The sequence below is a fragment of the Cherax quadricarinatus genome, chromosome 35 (genome assembly GCF_038502225.1).
Source record: "Cherax quadricarinatus isolate ZL_2023a chromosome 35, ASM3850222v1, whole genome shotgun sequence".
Lineage (NCBI taxonomy): Eukaryota > Metazoa > Arthropoda > Malacostraca > Decapoda > Parastacidae > Cherax > Cherax quadricarinatus.
The window spans coordinates 2,408,301-2,427,637 of NC_091326.1; the positions used below are offsets into that span (position 1 = coordinate 2,408,301).

Here is a 19,337-nt window from a genome sequence, read left to right on the forward strand (position 1 = left end):
GTTTATACAATGGCTGACCAGTTGTGTGGCTCCAGCATAACAATTTTCACTTTCGTAAATTTTGTGTTGCTGTAAAGGGCGAGGAGCAACCGTGGCGGGTTAGGAACAGGGGTGGCGGGACACAACTTGCAACAAACACTGTTATTGTTACATCATTGGTTGCTGCACTTTTCTAAAGCACTTCACTTGTGAGCGTGGACTGCTGCCTAATGAATACCAAGAGTTGCATTTACAGGCTATGCTGTACATTGTTGAACAGAGGGTTTAATATGCAGACGACGTATGAAGGAGGTTTTATGTGAATCATGTGCAGAATACGTTGTGTTAACTGGCTGTCACCGTGCACCACATGCTACCTTGCTGCCCTTGACTTTGTACTTATGCTAACCAAAACTCTTTCTCATCCGGTTTGATTAAGTTATATTGTTTACATGTGCCGCGTGTTGTCGTTCTTCCGATTTAGGACTTTCACTTATCCATACATTTTTAAATAATGTGGTAAGCGCTGAACCCACAAGAATCTGGGGGATGGGAGTTAATCAGTTTTGATTAGTGGAAGAGGAAGAGAGCCTCAAAGTCTATGCCGGAACACACAACTTGTGTGTTCCGGCATACACAACTTGTGTGTTCCGCCATTTATGTTTTTTATATGACTTAAGAAATTGTTGCTCTTGACGTGAAACAATAAACCGCTATGATTCATTCAGTGGAAGGATTGGTAGAAGCAGCTTGATCCTCCGTTTGGTAAGCACCAGCTAGACGCTGCCAGTCTAAGCAAATTGTTCACAAGGGGGGGGGGGGCAGCACTCACCCTTGTGGGGTAACTTGGTACTGATACCATTTTTTTTTCTCGCAATTTATACACTGTTGCATATTTGTAACTCGTGCCAAGGTACAGGAAAGGACTTCTGCTCAGGTTCTGTGCGGAACCTGTCTTACTTGTAATCCCATCAAAAAAACCTACTGTACATTATTATATTTAAGGGGGAGGGAAGAACACTAAACTCGTAGGTAAGGGTCATACATTGCCTGGGGATTTAAAAGGCAGTTAGCTAATGTTCGATCCGAGGAAGGTTCAGTTCATTGGATCAAACGTCAATCACCGACATTAAAGAAAATCACTTTAGGGGTCCAAATGTACAGTATTTTGCAATATCACTCGGTATGTTTATGGGAAGCGCTAAACCCGTGGGCGTTATACAGGACCTGGAAATGGGAGTAAATCAGGCTTGATTCGAGAAGGGAAGTGAAGGGTAACTCCAGTTCTTTGGATCAAGAGCCTTTCACCAGCTTAAGGCAACCAACCTCCTTGAAGGGTATTTTCTTTATAACTAGTTTGTACAGTTGCCTGTCAGCTGGTGTTTGCTCGGCGGTGTTATGATGAGTGGTCATCGCACACTCGTTCTCTTTTTATCAGTGTGGCTACATGCGCTTGTTGAATTTTTGAGTCATGTGTTACGTGGGAACAACAGCGGTGTTGTGTGGGAAGGTGGGCGAACATCCCCTACCTGCCACCGCCGAGTGCTATGGAAAAAGTACCCCCAGGCTCTATATAATAATAATAATGTGTAGGCGTGCCTTTAGCAAGACAGTGATGGAGTGAATGATGATGAAAGTGTCTCCTTTTTCGGGTCCCCCTGCCTCTGTGGGAAAACGGCCGATGTATTAATGAAGTAAATAATAATGAAGAACTTAAGAATTTACCTTCACGAGCATCAGTGCCCTCTTCCCTGTCTGAAGGGAAGAAGACCTAACAGTCCACAGCGAGGATCTGTGGAGGCAAATGTTATAACTTAGGCAATCGACACGATGGAAAGACACCCAGATGCAGTGTAATGAGATCCTTTATTGACTTAGCTCAATTTGTGGACGAAACGTTGTCAGTAATACTGTTGACTTGAAAAAAGCCACTGTGTGAAATGCCAATAAAACTCTTTAAAAAACCTATTACGTGGGTGAGACGTTGCCAATAAAGGATTTCAATACACTGCCTTTGTTTCCATCGAGGATCTGTGCTCAAGAGCTCTTGATCCATGAAATTCGAGCTCCTTTTGTTGAGACGAACCCGATTACCTCCTATACCTGGAGAGTTTCGGGGGTCAACGCCCCCGCGGCCCGGTCTGAGACCAGGCCTTGTGGTGGATCAGGGTCTGATCAACCAGGCTGTTACTGCTGGGCGCACGCAAACTGACGTACGAACCACAGCCCGGCCGATCAGGTACTGACTTCAGGTGCCTGTCCAGCGCCTTCTTGGAGACAGCCAGGGGTTTATTGGTAATTCCCCTTATGTATGCTGGGAGGCAGTTGAACAGTCTTGGGCCCCTGACACTGTTATCTCTCGGTGTACTCGTAGCGCCCCTGTTTTTCATTGGGGGAATGTTGCATCTCTGTTTTCATAGGGAGTGATTTTCGTGTACAAGTTTGGTACTAACCCCTCTAGGATTTTCTAAGTGTATATTTTCATGTATTTCTCTCTCCTACAGTCCAGGGAATACATATCAAGGGACTTCAACCGTACCCATTAATTTAGGTGCCTTATCATACTTGTGTGTGCCGTGAAAATTCTTTGTACACTCTCCAGGTCGGAAATTTCGCCTGCTTTGAAGGGAAAATTAGTTTACAGCAGTATTCCAGCCTAGAGAGAACAAGCGATTTGAAGAGAATCATCATGGTCTTGGCATCCTTAGTTTTGAAGGTTCTCATTATCCATCCTATCATTTTTCTAGCAGATGCGGTACATACATTGTTGTGGTCTTTGAAGGCGAGATCCTCTGACATCACTCCCAGGTCCTTCACATTACTTTTTCACTCTATTGTATGGTTATAATTTGTTGTATGCCCTGATAGTTTTAATTCCTCAAGTTTTCCATATCTGAATAGTTTGAATTTCTCATAACTGAACTTCATATTGTTTTGAGTGGCCCATTTGAAGATTTGGTTGATGTCAGCTTGGAGTCTTGCGGTATCTTCGATGGAGGACACCGTCATGGCAATTCGGGTGTCATTCGCAAAGGAAGACTCGGAAATGTGGCTTACATCTATCATATATGAGGAATAGGATGGGAGCGAGTACGGTGCTTTGTGGAACAGAGCTTTTCACCGTAGCTGCTTCGGACTTTACTCTGCTTACTGTATTACTCTTTGTGTTCTATTTGTTAGGAAGTTACAGATCCATATACTAATTTTTCCTGCTTTTATACTTTTATCACGCATTTTGTGTGCTATTACACCGTGGTCGCACGTGTCGGAAGGTTTTTGCGAAGTCTGTGTATACTACATCTGCAGTGTTTATCCTCTGTAGCGTCCAGGGCCTTGTCATAGTCCAGTAGCTGGGACAGGCAGGAGCGACCTGCTCTAAACCCGTGTTGCCCTGGGTTGCGTAATTGATTGGCATCCAGGTGGTTGGCGATCTTGCTTCTTAAAACCATTTCAAAGAATTTAATGATATAGGCTGTTAGTGCTACCGGTCTGTAGTTCTTTGCAATTGCTTTACTGTCACCTTTGTAGAGTGGGGCTATGTCTCTTATTTTTAGTAAGTGTGGGACGACCCCCGTGTCTGTGCTTCCTTTCCATAGAAAGCTGAAGGCACGTGACAGGGATTTCTTGCAGTTCTTGATGAACACGGAGTTCCATGAGTCTGGGCCTGGGGCAGAGTGCATGAGGTTGTCATTGCCTTTTCAAAGTCTTGTGGTGTTAGGATAATACCGGAGATTTTTGAGATGAACAAATTTTGGGTTTCGGTCATAAAGAATTCATTTAGTGTCGACTCTCTTGGTAACGGCTCGCTGAACACCGAGTCGTATTGGGACTTTAGTATCTCACTCACCTATTCTCCCAAGTGCTGTATAACACCTACAGGTTTTGCGCTTCGTCCTGAATAAGAAGCTTCTGAGGATGAGTTACTCAACAGTCTGATTAGATAAGATTTTGTTCGGATTTTTAATCCCGGAGGGTTAGCAACCCAGGATAACCCAAGAAAGTCGGTGCGTATCGAGGAATCTTATTTCCAGTGTGGGTCCCTAGGATGCGACCCACACCAGTCGACTAACGCTCAGGTACCTACTTACTAGGTGAACGGGGACAGCAGGTATAAGGAAACATGCCTCATGTTTTCACTTTTGCCGGGAATCAAACCAGGGACACTGAGAGGCGAGAGCGTTGCTTACCAGGCCACGGGACACTGGTTACTTCTACTTGTGGCATAGACTATGGGTTCCCTCAAGGCACAAAGGATCCTTGGTGCTGATGATGGGCTTTTTATCCAATGAAGTTGGACCTGTCTTCTCTTTCCTTGGATCGAACCCGATTGCCTCCCACTCCCTCAAGCCGCTGTATAATATCCATGCATTTAGGGGTCCCAGCATTATTTTCGATGGGGGGAGGGGAGGGAGGTTGGAAGCAGATGCCTGCCTTTAGAGTGCATGTTGTAGTGTTTGCAGCAGCGGTGGACAAGTTGCTGAGCATCCAGATTTTCTGTGTTGTTGTGCAGTGTCCACCAGATTATGTTGAGCGAGGCTCTGGCCCAGTATTACTCTTGTTTACAGATGATCAACAAGCCACGATGTGTGTGTTGCCGGGCAGGCAACACACTAGTTGCAGAGATATATATATACATAGAGCAGGGGAGACGATGAATTTTATTATTATTATTATTATTATTATGGTAAAGCGATAAACCAGTTGTCATCCAGTGACTGGGGAAGGAAAGGTAATCAGGCGATTTCTAAAGTAGAGGGCGTGTTCCAGATCCTTGGATCAAAACATTCACAAGCGTGAAGGAATTCCGGTGAATTATTTGGGAAGCGCTGCACCCTTAGGTGACCATACAGCGGTTGGAGAATGGGGGATGCAATCAGGCCTGGGCCAAGGAAGGGGTAGGCAGCTTCTGTACCTCCTATTGCCTGCCTCCCATGAAGGATATGACCCGTAGACGTGGGTTTACATGCTAGTGGCTTGGGAAGTGGTAGTAGGCAGCTGTGAGGAGCAGCAGCAGCCGTGGGTGGGAACTGGTTATAGTGGTGCTGTTGTTGAGGTGATACTAGTCATGTTACCTCTACTGACTGATAATTTGAAGGATGTGGACAGAGCTACAAGCTGGGAGAGTTGAGACTTGTCTTGGTACCACCTCCACACACTGCCCACTTTAGTTGTATCCCTCGTCTCCCACCCTGGTTGTATCCCTCGTCTCCCACCCTGGTTGTATCCCTCGTCTCCCACCCTGGTTGTATCCCTCGTCTCCCACCCTGGTTGTATCCCTCGTCTCCCACCCTGGTTGTATCCCTCGTCTCCCACCCTGGTTGTATCCCTCGTCTCCCACCCTGGTTGTATCCCTCGTCTCCCACCCTGGTTGTATCCCTCGTCTCCCACCCTGGTTGTATCCCTCGTCTCCCACCCTGGTTGTATCCCTCGTCTCCCACCCTGGTTGTATCCCTCGTCTCCCACCCTGGTTGTATCCCTCGTCTCCCACCCTGGTTGTATCCCTCGTCTCCCACCCTGGTTGTATCCCTCGTCTCCCACCCTGGTTGCATCCCTCGTCTCCCACCCGGGTTGCATCCCTCGTCTCCCACCCGGGTTGCATCCCTTGTCTCCCACCCGGGTTGCATCCCTTGTCTCCCACCCGGGTTGCATCCCTCGTCTCCCACCCGGGTTGCATCCTTCCTCTCCCACCCGGGTTGCATCCCTCGTCTCCCACCCGGGTTGCATCCCTCGTCTCCCACCCGGGTTGCATCCCTCGTCTCCCACCCGGGTTGCATCCCTCGTCTCCCACCCGGGTTGCATCCCTCGTCTCCCACCCGGGTTGCATCCCTCGTCTCCCACCCGGGTTGCATCCCTCGTCTCCCACCCGGGTTGCATCCCTCGTCTCCCACCCGGGTTGCATCCCTCGTCTCCCACCCGGGTTGCATCCCTCGTCTCCCACCCGGGTTGCATCCCTCGTCTCCCACCCGGGTTGCATCCCTCGTCTCCCACCCGGGTTGCATCCCTCGTCTCCCACCCGGGTTGCATCCCTCGTCTCCCACCCGGGTTGCATCCCTCGTCTCCCACCCGGGTTGCATCCCTCGTCTCCCACCCGGGTTGCATCCCTCGTCTCCCACCCGGGTTGCATCCCTCGTCTCCCACCCGGGTTGCATCCCTCGTCTCCCACCCGGGTTGCATCCCTCGTCTCCCACCCGGGTTGCATCCCTCGTCTCCCACCCGGGTTGCATCCCTCGTCTCCCACCCGGGTTGCATCCCTCGTCTCCCACCCGGGTTGCATCCCTCGTCTCCCACCCGGGTTGCATCCCTCGTCTCCCACCCGGGTTGCATCCCTCGTCTCCCACCCGGGTTGCATCCCTCGTCTCCCACCCGGGTTGCATCCCTCGTCTCCCACCCGGGTTGCATCCCTCGTCTCCCACCCGGGTTGCATCCCTCGTCTCCCACCCGGGTTGCATCCCTCGTCTCCCACCCGGGTTGCATCCCTCGTCTCCCACCCGGGTTGCATCCCTCGTCTCCCACCCGGGTTGCATCCCTCGTCTCCCACCCGGGTTGCATCCCTCGTCTCCCACCCGGGTTGCATCCCTCGTCTCCCACCCGGGTTGCATCCCTCGTCTCCCACCCGGGTTGCATCCCTCGTCTCCCACCCGGGTTGCATCCCTCGTCTCCCACCCGGGTTGCATCCCTCGTCTCCCACCCGGGTTGCATCCCTCGTCTCCCACCCGGGTTGCATCCCTCGTCTCCCACCCGGGTTGCATCCCTCGTCTCCCACCCGGGTTGCATCCCTCGTCTCCCACCCGGGTTGCATCCCTCGTCTCCCACCCGGGTTGCATCCCTCGTCTCCCACCCGGGTTGCATCCCTCGTCTCCCACCCGGGTTGCATCCCTCGTCTCCCACCCGGGTTGCATCCCTCGTCTCCCACCCGGGTTGCATCCCTCGTCTCCCACCCGGGTTGCATCCCTCGTCTCCCACCCGGGTTGCATCCCTCGTCTCCCACCCGGGTTGCATCCCTCGTCTCCCACCCGGGTTGCATCCCTCGTCTCCCACCCGGGTTGCATCCCTCGTCTCCCACCCGGGTTGCATCCCTCGTCTCCCACCCGGGTTGCATCCCTCGTCTCCCACCCGGGTTGCATCCCTCGTCTCCCACCCGGGTTGCATCCCTCGTCTCCCACCCGGGTTGCATCCCTCGTCTCCCACCCGGGTTGCATCCCTCGTCTCCCACCCGGGTTGCATCCCTCGTCTCCCACCCGGGTTGCATCCCTCGTCTCCCACCCGGGTTGCATCCCTCGTCTCCCACCCGGGTTGCATCCCTCGTCTCCCACCCGGGTTGCATCCCTCGTCTCCCACCCGGGTTGCATCCCTCGTCTCCCACCCGGGTTGCATCCCTCGTCTCCCACCCGGGTTGCATCCCTCGTCTCCCACCCGGGTTGCATCCCTCGTCTCCCACCCGGGTTGCATCCCTCGTCTCCCACCCGGGTTGCATCCCTCGTCTCCCACCCGGGTTGCATCCCTCGTCTCCCACCCGGGTTGCATCCCTCGTCTCCCACCCGGGTTGCATCCCTCGTCTCCCACCCGGGTTGCATCCCTCGTCTCCCACCCGGGTTGCATCCCTCGTCTCCCACCCGGGTTGCATCCCTCGTCTCCCACCCGGGTTGCATCCCTCGTCTCCCACCCGGGTTGCATCCCTCGTCTCCCGCCCGGGTGGCAGCCCGCGTCTCCCACCCGGGTTGCACCCGGGTTGCATCCCTCGTCTCCCACCCGGGTTGCATCCCTCGTCTCCCACCCGGGTTGCATCCCTCGTCTCCCACCCGGGTTGCATCCCTCGTCTCCCACCCGGGTTGCATCCCTCGTCTCCCACCCGGGTTGCATCCCTCGTCTCCCACCCGGGGTGCATCCCTCGTCTCCCACCCGGGTTGCATCCCTCGTCTCCCACCCGGGTTGCATCCCTCGTCTCCCACCCGGGTTGCATCCCTCGTCTCCCACCCGGGTTGCATCCCTCGTCTCCCACCCGGGTTGCATCCCTCGTCTCCCACCCGGGTTGCATCCCTCGTCTCCCACCCGGGTTGCATCCCTCGTCTCCCACCCGGGTTGCATCCCTCGTCTCCCACCCGGGTTGCATCCCTCGTCTCCCACCCGGGTTGCATCCCTCGTCTCCCACCCGGGTTGCATCCCTCGTCTCCCACCCGGGTTGCATCCCTCGTCTCCCACCCGGGTTGCATCCCTCGTCTCCCACCCGGGTTGCATCCCTCGTCTCCCACCCGGGTTGCATCCCTCGTCTCCCACCCGGGTTGCATCCCTCGTCTCCCACCCGGGCCGCATCCCTCGTCTCCCACCCGGGCCGCATCCCTCGTCTCCCACCCGGGCCGCATCCCTCGTCTCCCACCCGGGCCGCATCCCTCGACTCCCACCCGGGCCGCATCCCTCGACTCCCACCCGGGCCGCATCCCTCGACTCCCACCCGGGCCGCATCCCTCGACTCCCACCCGGGCCGCATCCCTCGACTCCCACCCGGGCCGCATCCCTCGACTCCCACCCGGGCCGCATCCCTCGTCTCCCACCCGGGCCGCATCCCTCGTCTCCCACCCGGGCCGCATCCCTCGTCTCCCACCCGGGCCGCATCCCTCGTCTCCCACCCGGGCCGCATCCCTCGTCTCCCACCCGGGCCGCATCCCTCGTCTCCCACCCGGGCCGCATCCCTCGTCTCCAGTACTTGGGAAATAGGAAGTAGCATTTCCTTTAACAAATGTCAGAACTGCACGTACATCTTAAGTATGTTGTCAATATCACCATAACTTGTAACTACATTGAGCCATAACTTGTAACTATATTGAGCTAATCAGTGTGAAGCTAAGCTTAGTTGCAGTTGCCAAAAATATATTGCATAATTAGGCCTTTCCTGTTAGAACATAGTTATGAAAATATCTGTGAAACCGTTCAGCCTATTATAAAATAAAGATTTTCTGTAAAAACTTGTTGTAATTGACTAAGTGAATGAGGTGTGAACCAGCTGTTGCTGCCCACTACTTCAGTTATGCATCTTAAGCTGCCCAGACTTGGATAGTTATGTTTCAGTATGAGTAAGTTAATTTAGGCACGGGCACACATAAGTACTACAATTATTGTATATAGTATAAATTATCTAGGATAACCCAGTATGGTCAGACAGTGATTTATTTCTTGTCAGTCATGTGCTCCCTCACTTGAACAGGTGGTAAATGTATACATAAGCTTGTGTAGACATGTCACAGGGTATGGTAACTATGAACACATCTGTTCCAGGCTGAGGTACTGATTACCCCAAACTGCTACGCCTCATCTTCCATCATTCTTCTCTATATTGAACTGAAGAAGCCACTGGCTGGTGAAACATTTCCACAATACATGTATTGATTCCCAAGTGTTACACAAGTGTCACATTCACATCACACTTATGATCATTCTTTCACCACAGTGTGTCTCCACGTTGAATGGACATATTAGTAAGTACACAGCATGTGTAAAAGTGTCTGAGGGCATGGTAACTTTTTTATTCAGCAGAATTGGATAAACGAGCAGTGTGCTGGTACATGATTCTCTGATAGTTATACAGTGGAAACAAAAGCTAGCTGTTTCTGGTGCTGCTAAATGGAGGGAAAACTGTTGTACCAGGTGTTGTTGTACCACAGTATTTGCCAGCTCAAAGGTACTACTGTTATTGAAAGACTTTCAAGTGGTTGATGCCGCCTGTGATTGTGTGGACAGAATAATTTTCTCACTGTCATAAAGTGATGACTATGATCAGAGGCACCTCAGGGAGTCCTTGATGCTGCTGAGTGTAGTTCTGATTCCTTGGATCAAGAGCCTTCACTCTTGAAAGGTGTTGTAATAGATCTAGCAGTTCAGTGAGCAACAATGGGGTACCTTATTTGGGTACAGTACCATTTATTGTGTAACTAAAACGACTGTTATGTTACAGGCTGCTGCCATCGAAACGCAAGTTAACAAAGCAACCACAACGGTGAAGTCAGGTGCTCTACAAGCACAGCACATACAGCTTGGACAGACACAACAGGGGCATTTGCACCTGTCGCAGTCTCAGCAGCAGCAGCAGCAGCAGCAGCAGCAGCAGCAGCAGCAGCAGCAGCAGCAGCAACAGCAGCAACAGCAACAGCAGCAACAGCAACAGCAGCATAGGCAAGGTGGCAGGGTCTTGGAACAAGGCAAGCAGGGGCCGAACCTCACTCATCAAAGGCAGCCCCATCATATTCCGCACCAGACAAAGCAGTGTGACCTCCAACAGGTATGTTCCTAGCCTCCAGGAACATCTAACCTTGTATTATCCCATCAAGAAACCACCATCACCGTAAACACTTCATTATTATTGGGCATTGTAAATCTCTAGTTTATTTTCTTTTTTAAATTTGAGAATCCTACTTAGCCTGCTACTCTAATCATGATTATGTGAATGTCTAATTATTTGGTACTGCCAGTTACTTTAAGAGTATCTCAAAAACACTAAGTTAGATACTAATCATTTCTGGCTAGACATGTTGATGTCTGAAACCATTGTATAACTTTTCATGAAAGAGCCATAGAGTTCTTGGGGCAATCAGGTTACATCCAAGAATGGAAAAAGTAGCTCAAAGTCTTTGACCCAAGAGCTTTCATGAGCATCAAAGGTTAGCTGAGTAGAGAACAATGTTTAGGTTTTCTATACAGTACTGTTATAAGAGACCGAGGATACCACCTAAGTTTGCTTTCATGTGATCAAACCATATTGAGTCAGTGACTGTCAAGCTTTTATTAGGGTAATACAGGAGCGATTGGTGGAATGATGTAAAGAGAGTAGTAAGGGAGAAAAAGTTAGCATATGAGAAGTTTTTACAAAGTAGAAGTGATGCAAGGAGGGAAGAGTATATGGAGAAAAAGAGAGAGGTTAAGAGAGTGGTGAAGCAATGTAAAAAGAGAGCAAATGAGAGAGTGGGTGAGATGTTATCAACAAATTTTGTTGAAAATAAGAAAAAGTTTTGGAGTGAGATTAACAAGTTAAGGAAGCCTAGAGAACAAATGGATTTGTCAGTTAAAAATAGGAGAGGAGAGTTATTAAATGGAGAGTTAGAGGTATTGGGAAGATGGAGGGAATATTTTGAGGAATTGTTAAATGTTGATGAAGATAGGGAAGCTGTGATTTCGTGTATAGGGCAAGGAGGAATAACATCTTGTAGGAGTGAGGAAGAGCCAGTTGTGAGTGTGGGGGAAGTTCGTGAGGCAGTAGGTAAAATGAAAGGGGGTAAGGCAGCCGGGATTGATGGGATAAAGATAGAAATGTTAAAAGCAGGTGGGGATATAGTTTTGGAGTGGTTGGTGCAATTATTTAATAAATGTATGGAAGAGGGTAAGGTACCTAGGGATTGGCAGAGAGCATGCATAGTTCCTTTGTATAAAGGCAAAGGGGACAAAAGAGAGTGCAAAAATTATAGGGGGATAAGTCTGTTGAGTATACCTGGTAAAGTGTATGGTAGTTATTATTGAAAGAATTAAAAGTAAGACTGAGAATAGGATAGCAGATGAACAAGGAGGCTTTAGGAAAGGTAGGGGGTGTGTGGATCAGGTGTTTACAGTGAAACATATAAGTGAACAGTATTTAGATAAGGCTAAAGAGGTCTTTGTGGCATTTATGGATTTGGAAAAGGCGTATGACAGGGTGGATAGGGGGGCAATGTGGCAGATGTTGCAGGTGTATGGTGCAGGAGGTAGGTTACTGAAAGCAGTGAAGAGTTTTTACGAGGATAGTGAGGCTCAAGTTAGAGTATGTAGGAAAGAGGGAAATTATTTCCCAGTAAAAGTAGGCCTTAGACAAGGATGTGTGATGTCACCGTGGTTGTTTAATATATTTATAGATGGGGTTGTAAGAGAAGTAAATGTGAGGGTCTTGACAAGAGGCATGGAGTTAAAAGATAAAGAATCACACATAAAGTGGGAGTTGTCACAGTTGCTCTTTGCTGATGACACTGTGCTCTTGGGAGATTCTGAAGAGAAGTTGCAGAGATTGGTGGATGAATTTGGTAGGGTGTGCAAAAGAAGAAAATTAAAAGTGAATACAGGAAAGAGTAAGGTTATGAGGATAACAAAAATATTAGGTGATGAAAGATTGGATATCAGATTGGAGGGAGAGAGTATGGAGGAGGTGAATGTATTCAGATATTTGGGAGTGGACGTGTCAGCGGATGGGTCTATGAAGGATGAGGTGAATCATAGAATTGATGAGGGGAAAAGGGTGAGTGGTGCACTTAGGAGTCTGTGGAGACAAAGAACTTTGTCCTTGGAGGCAAAGAGGGGAATGTATGAGAGTATAGTTTTACCAACACTCTTATATGGGTGTGAAGCATGGGTGATGAATGTTGCAGCGAGGAGAAGGCTGGAGGCAGTGGAGATGTCATGTCTGAGGGCAATGTGTGGTGTGAATATAATGCAGAGAATTCGTAGTTTGGAAGTTAGGAGGAGGTGCGGGATTACCAAAACTGTTGTCCAGAGGGCTGAGGAAGGGTTGTTGAGGTGGTTCGGACATGTAGAGAGAATGGAGCGAAACAGAATGACTTCAAGAGTGTATCAGTCTGTAGTGGAAGGAAGGCGGGGTAGGGGTCGGCCTAGGAAAGGTTGGAGGGAGGGGGTAAAGGAGGTTTTGTGTGCGAGGGGCTTGGACTTCCAGCAGGCGTGCGTGAGCGTGTTTGATAGGAGTGAATGGAGACGAATGTTTTTTAATACTTGACGTGCTGTTGGAGTGTGAGCAAAGTAACATTTATGAAGGGGTTCAGGGAAACCGGCAGGCCGGACTTGAGTCCTGGAGATGGGAAGTACAGTGCCTGCACTCTGAAGGAGGGGTGTTAATGTTGCAGTTTAAAAACTGTAGTGTAAAGCACCCTTCTGGCAAGACAGTGATGAAGTGAATGATGGTGAAAGTTTTTCTTTTCGGGCCACCCTGCCTTGGTGGGAATCGGCCAGTGTGATAATAAAAAAAAAAAAAAATACAGCAGTGTAGTGGTTACCTACCTTATACAGCAGTTGGTTCCATGTTTGAGTATGATGGAGGGATACATATTCACAAGTCCAATTTGAGTTAATTCTGTATTTGCTAATACAGTACCCCTTGTGGGGTAAACAGTGTTGGTATGAATTACCCCTAAAATTTTGGCAAATGAGAAGCTTGTGCATCATTTGAGTATCATTATTCTGGAAAAGTTTCACCATCCAGTGGCTTTTTCGATCCAATACAGAGAAGAACAGTGCAAGATGTATTGGACTGAAGATATCACTGGCTGGTGAAATGTTTCCAGAAAAAAGATGCTCAAATGTTGCACAAGCGTCTCCTTTACTAACTTGCTGGTTTCGTAAACCATTTATACAAATACAGCCTCTCCTCACTTAACAATGGAGTTCCGTTCCTAAGACCACGTCGGTAAACGAATTTGTTGCTAAGCAAGGAGCATACTATAATGGAAATGGGTTTGTGTCAACCATCTTTTATATTGTTTTAATGTCACCTTTGCACCATTTATAAAATTTTTAGTATATTTTAAACATGCAGTAGTGTACTGTATACTTTTGTTTTTCTTTTTGGGCCACCCTGCTTTGGTGGGATATGGCCAGTTTGTTGAAAGAAGAAAGTGTGCTGTATATTGTAATAAACAGAATACAGCTTCTCCTCACTTAGTGATGTACTTGTTTACTGACGCCTTGGACTTACGACGGGGTCTCTGGCCAGTATGCATACCTAAATAATGTATATTAGAGCTGATTTCCTCTATTGTTTGTTACAGTATGCAGAACACTACTGTATAAACATTTTAAAAATATACCTGAAGTGTTATAAAAGGTACAAAGGTGGCATTAAAACATTATCAGTGATAGTTGACACAAACCCACTACCATTATTGTATGCTCCTCACTTAGTAACAAATTTGTTTACTGACATGGTCTTAACCCTTAAATGGTCCAAACGTATATATACGTTTTTTCAACATGTGAAAGTATGTAAAAAAATGTAGATCTTCTTTGTTTTACATTTGAAAACGTGTAAAAAAAACTTTTATCTACATTTTTTTGTTATATTTGAAAATATGTAAAAAAAAAAGTAGATCTACTTTTGTAGCACTATGAATTTGAACGTCGATCTGTTTGGACTGTTTAAGGGTTAATAATGGAACTCACTCGTTAAGTGAGGAGAGACTGTAGAGGAAATCAGCTCTAATATACATTGTTCAGGTGTGCATACTGGTCAGAGAGCTCATCGTAAGTCCGAGTCATCAGTAAACAAGTGTGTCACTAAGTGAGGAGAGGCTGTACGTACAGTGGACCCCCGCATACCGTTGGCATCACATAACGTTATATCTGCATACCGATACATTTTATCGCTAAGATTTTGCCTCGCATACCGCTAAAAAACCCGCTCAACACTATTCGTCCGAGACGCGTTTGTGCAGCCTGAGCCAGCCTCACATGTTCCGCCAGTGACATTGTTTACAAGCCAGCCTCTGCGGTAACATCCAAGCATACAATCGGAACATTTCGTATTACAGCGTTTTTGGTGATTTTATCTGCAAAATAAGTGACCATGGGCCCCAATAAAGCTTCTAGTGCCAACCCTGTGGTAAAAAGGGTGAGAAATATTATCGAAATACTGTGGTACCATGGTCAACTGCTGATGCTGCTGCTGCTGTAGCACTGTCAGCTGCTGCTGCTGTAGCACCATCAGCTTCAGCTGCTGCTGCTGTAGCACCATCAGCTGCTGCTGCTGCTGCTGCAGTACCGTCTGCTGCTGCAGTACCGTCTGCTGCTGCAGTACCGTCTGCTGCTGCTGTAGCACTGTCAGCTGCTGCTGTAGCACTGTCTGCTGCTGCTGCTGCTGTAGCACTGTCAGCTGCTACTGCACTGTCAGCTGCTGCTGCTGTAGCACCGTCAGCTGCTGCTGCTGCTGTAGCACCGTCAGCTGCTGCTGCTGCTGTAGCACCGTCAGCTGCTGCTGCTGCTGTAGCACCGTCAGCTGCTGCTGCTGCTGTAGCACCGTCAGCTGCTGCTGCTGCTGTAGCACCGTCAGCTGCTGCTGCTGCTGTAGCACCGTCAGCTGCTGCTGCTGTAGCACCGTCAGCTGCTGCTGCTGCTGTAGCACCGTCAGCTGCTGCTGCTGCTGTAGCACCGTCAGCTGCTGCTGCTGCTGCTGTAGCACCGTCAGCTGCAGCTGTAGCACCGTCAGCTGCAGCTGTAGCACTGTCAGCTGCAGCTGTAGCACCGTCAGCTGCTGCTGTAGCACCGTCAGCTGCTGCTGCTGCTGTAGCACCGTCAGCTGCTGCTGCTGCTGTAGCACCGTCAGCTGCTGCTGCTGCTGTAGCACCGTCAGCTGCTGCTGCTGCTGTAGCACCGTCAGCTGCTGCTGCTGCTGTAGCACAGTCAGCTGCTGCTGTAGCACAGTCAGCTGCTGCTGTAGCACCGTCAGCTGCTGCTGCTGCTGTAGCACCGTCAGCTGCTGCTGCTGCTGTAGCACCGTCAGCTGCTGCTGCTGCTGTAGCACCGTCAGCTGCTGCTGTAGCACCGTCAGCTGCTGCTGTAGCACCGTCAGCTGCTGCTGTAGCACCGTCAGCTGCTGCTGCTGCTGTAGCACCGTCAGCTGCTGCTGCTGCTGTAGCACCGTCAGCTGCTGCTGCTGCTGTAGCACCGTCAGCTGCTGCTGCTGCTGTAGCACCGTCAGCTGCTGCTGCTGCTGTAGCACCGTCAGCTGCTGCTGCTGCTGTAGCACCGTCAGCTGCTGCTGCTGCTGTAGCACCGTCAGCTGCTGCTGCTGCTGTAGCACCGTCAGCTGCTGCTGCTGCTGTAGCACCGTCAGCTGCTGCTGCTGCTGTAGCACCGTCAGCTGCTGCTGCTGCTGTAGCACCGTCAGCTGCTGCTGCTGCTGTAGCACCGTCAGCTGCTGCTGCTGCTGTAGCACCGTCAGCTGCTGCTGCTGCTGTAGCACCGTCAGCTGCTGCTGCTGCTGTAGCACCGTCAGCTGCTGCTGCTGCTGTAGCACCGTCAGCTGCTGCTGCTGCTGCTGTAGCACCGTCAGCTGCTGCTGCTGCTGCTGTAGCACCGTCAGCTGCTGCTGCTGCTGCTGTAGCACCGTCAGCTGCTGCTGCTGCTGCTGTAGCACCGTCAGCTGCTGCTGCTGCTGCTGTAGCACCGTCAGCTGCTGCTGCTGCTGCTGTAGCACCGTCAGCTGCTGCTGCTGCTGCTGTAGCACCGTCAGCTGCTGCTGCTGCTGTAGCACCGTCAGCTGCTGCTGCTGCTGTAGCACCGTCAGCTGCTGCTGCTGCTGTAGCACCGTCAGCTGCTGCTGCTGCTGTAGCATCGTCTGCTGCTGCTGCTGTAGCATCGTCTGCTGCTGCTGTAGCACTGTCAGCTGCTGCTGTAGCACTGTCAGCTGCTGCTGTAGCACTGTCAGTTGCTGCTGTAGCACTGTCAGTTGCTGCTGTAGCACTGTCAGTTGCTGCTGTAGCACTGTCAGCTGCTGCTGTAGCACTGTCAGCTGCTGCTGTAGCACTGTCAGCTGCTGCTGTAGCATCGTTGTTAGTGTGGCTTATTGAGAATACCAAGAAACAATTAACCCCAGAGGGTTAGCCACCCAGGATAACCCAAAAAAGTCAGTGTCATCGAAGACTCTTAACTTATTTCCATTGGGGTCCTTAATCTTGTCTCCCAGGATGCGACCCACACCAGTCGACTAACACCCAGGTGAACAGGGAAAAATGCCTAGAACTAGTGCTCATATTGGTGAATTTAAAGCCAGCAAAGGTTGGTTTGAGAGATTTAAGAATCGTAGTGGCATACACAGTGTGATAAGGCCTGTTCTGGAAGAAAATGCCAAACAGGACCTACAGTACTCAGGAGGAAAAGGCACTCCCAGGACAGTGTCTCATCAGTCATTGCTGCATCTTCAATAAAGGTAAGTGTCATTTATTCTTCATTTAGTAGAGTAGTACATGCACAATACATAGTGCATGTACTACTCTACTATTGTGCATGTATCCTTCTCTTTGTGTGTAGGAAAATGTATATTTCATGTGGTAAAAAATTTTTTTTCATACTTTTTTGTGTCTTGCACGGATTAATTTGATTTCCATTATTTCTTATGGGGAAAATTCATTCGCATAACGATAATTTCGCATAACAATGAGCTCTCAGGAACGGATTAATATCGTTATGTGGGGGTCCACTGTACTTGGCTTCCCTGTGGCTTATGATATAATCCCAGCTAGTTTAAAATTACTGTGGTAGTGACCTCAGTTCACAATTGAGGGACTGAGTTCATTCTCTGGATGAGTGGAAACATTGATCTTGTTTCCTTACACTGGTTGCCCTTGTTCACATATCAGTAGTGGTAGCCAACTGTTAAGTCACATCCTGGGGTAGAGGATTAAAGGACCCTAATGGAAATAAGCCAGACAGTCTTATGACAGTAACTTTTGTCATATTATCCTGCATTATTAACCTTCTGAATGTGTAATCCAAATAAAATCTACAGTAATTAATTTCAGATACAACAGCAAACTTGAAATGTGACACATTTCTCGTATTTCAGAGAGTAGAGGAGGGTGAAGAGAAGAGTGAAGAGGAAGGAAATGAGGAGGAGGAGAATGGGTGGTGGGCAGAGAGGGTAGTGGGTCAGCTGGGGGGCCTGGGTGACTACGGTGACACTTGGTATAGAAGCCATGCTCACCTCCTCCTCGGTGATGGACCACTCCCACACACCTGGCGACTGTATGTTGCTGCTCTGGTATGTATATAAATACGTAAATATGTATACTGTATACTGTTCAAATGTATGCAGTAATGTAGTTTGACTTTGGTGCATCAGTCTTCTGAGAACCCAGAGTCTCAAAAAATATACAATAAACTGCTATATATGGTGGCTTAAACTGTACTTTATAAAAGGTGTTTGATAGAATGTACAGTTGTTAACCATACATTAATTCAAGCAATCATTGGTACAGATGATGGATAAAAAAGACAGGTATATGTGCCAAGTCATTTGAGAGGAGAACAATGTGAAACCTTTAAAAAATGGACATAATATTGTAAGCAAAACCACCACCACTATTAAGCCTTACATTTTATGTCTGCTTTTGGCATGTCTCTCGACTCTCATTACCATCATGGCAGATTAGGGATAGTCTGTATGACCATGTTAAAATAAAATATCACTCAAAACATTCTCCAATAGAATACAGTGAGACAGATCTTAGTACCAAATATTTTAAATTGCTGTTTGGTAAATGTTTAATGTACTGTATAAATAAATGAAAGATATTACAAAATAAAACTAGAAAGCCTGTAAGAATATAACAGGATTGTGGTGCTGCAGCACTGCATGCTAACGATGGCACCAGGACCAGGTACAAGAGACTGAATTGGAGAGCAAGTAAGGCTTCATTTGTTGTACAAGTTCAGTCTACATTTGAAATTACTTTTTCTTGCACATAAGCACCTGTAGAATACTTCTTTTTTTTTTTGTTTTGTTTGTTTTGTACTGGTCATCTCCCACTGAGGCTGGGTGACTTGAAAAAGGAGACCTTATAAAGCTTTTCTTCTGTTTACATTTAGTAATTTATACAGAAGGGGTTATGGAATAATTATACTTATAGAGCATTGATTATTCCCTTTTGGGGTAAAGAGGGCGCATTGGATTTTCAACAACAACAGATAGTCGGTTATTTTTGTGCCTTTATTTTGTGCATAACTTTTTTGTATTTTCTGTTTAGGTGCTGGATCAAATAAGATCCAGCACCTAAACAGAAAATAATGTTGGAAGCCAGATAACTGAGTGTTCAATTATAAACGATGTGCATATTCATGGGGAAGGACGTACTAAACCCACAAGGGTTATACAGTGCATAGAAATAGGAGGTACAGGTTTGACCCAAGGATAGGGAAAACATCTCCAATTCTTTGGAGCAAGAGCCATTTACCAGCACATATCAGGGCACTGCACTGAAAAGTCAGGCCTCTCCTGATAACTCTTGTCCATGACTAAAGTTTGCAGTAACCTGATATTAATTATTGAAAGTGGTGTTCTGCAATTTGAAGTGGGCTAAGAAATTTCTTAGTTTACAGTCTGCAAATTTGCCGACTTGGGTATCCAATGCTTCTACTGAAAGGCGACTAGCAAGTAGTTTTGATTATAAATTTTTTTTTCTCTGGTTCTCCTGTTCATAAATCTGTTTTTTCTGGTCATTATTTCTTATGAATGTCAATATTATGTTAACCATATTAGTGATATACTACAGAGATAGTCTCTGAAATAAGAAAATGAACCTAAATCTGAAAAAAAATGTTATGCAGACTTATATTATTCACAGTTG

At 48.4% G+C, this 19,337-nt stretch overlaps 1 protein-coding gene across 1 annotated transcript in view; it reads left to right on the top strand.

Annotated features, from left to right (window-relative positions):
• Positions 1-19,337, top strand: part of LOC128695203 (sestrin-2) — a 60,067-nt gene that overhangs the window by 23,056 nt on the left and 17,674 nt on the right. The window contains exons 2-3 of the mRNA XM_070091303.1: positions 9,926-10,249; positions 17,558-17,752. Of these exons, the coding sequence (XP_069947404.1) occupies positions 9,926-10,249; positions 17,558-17,752 (519 nt within the window). The remainder of the gene's footprint in view (positions 1-9,925; positions 10,250-17,557; positions 17,753-19,337) is intronic.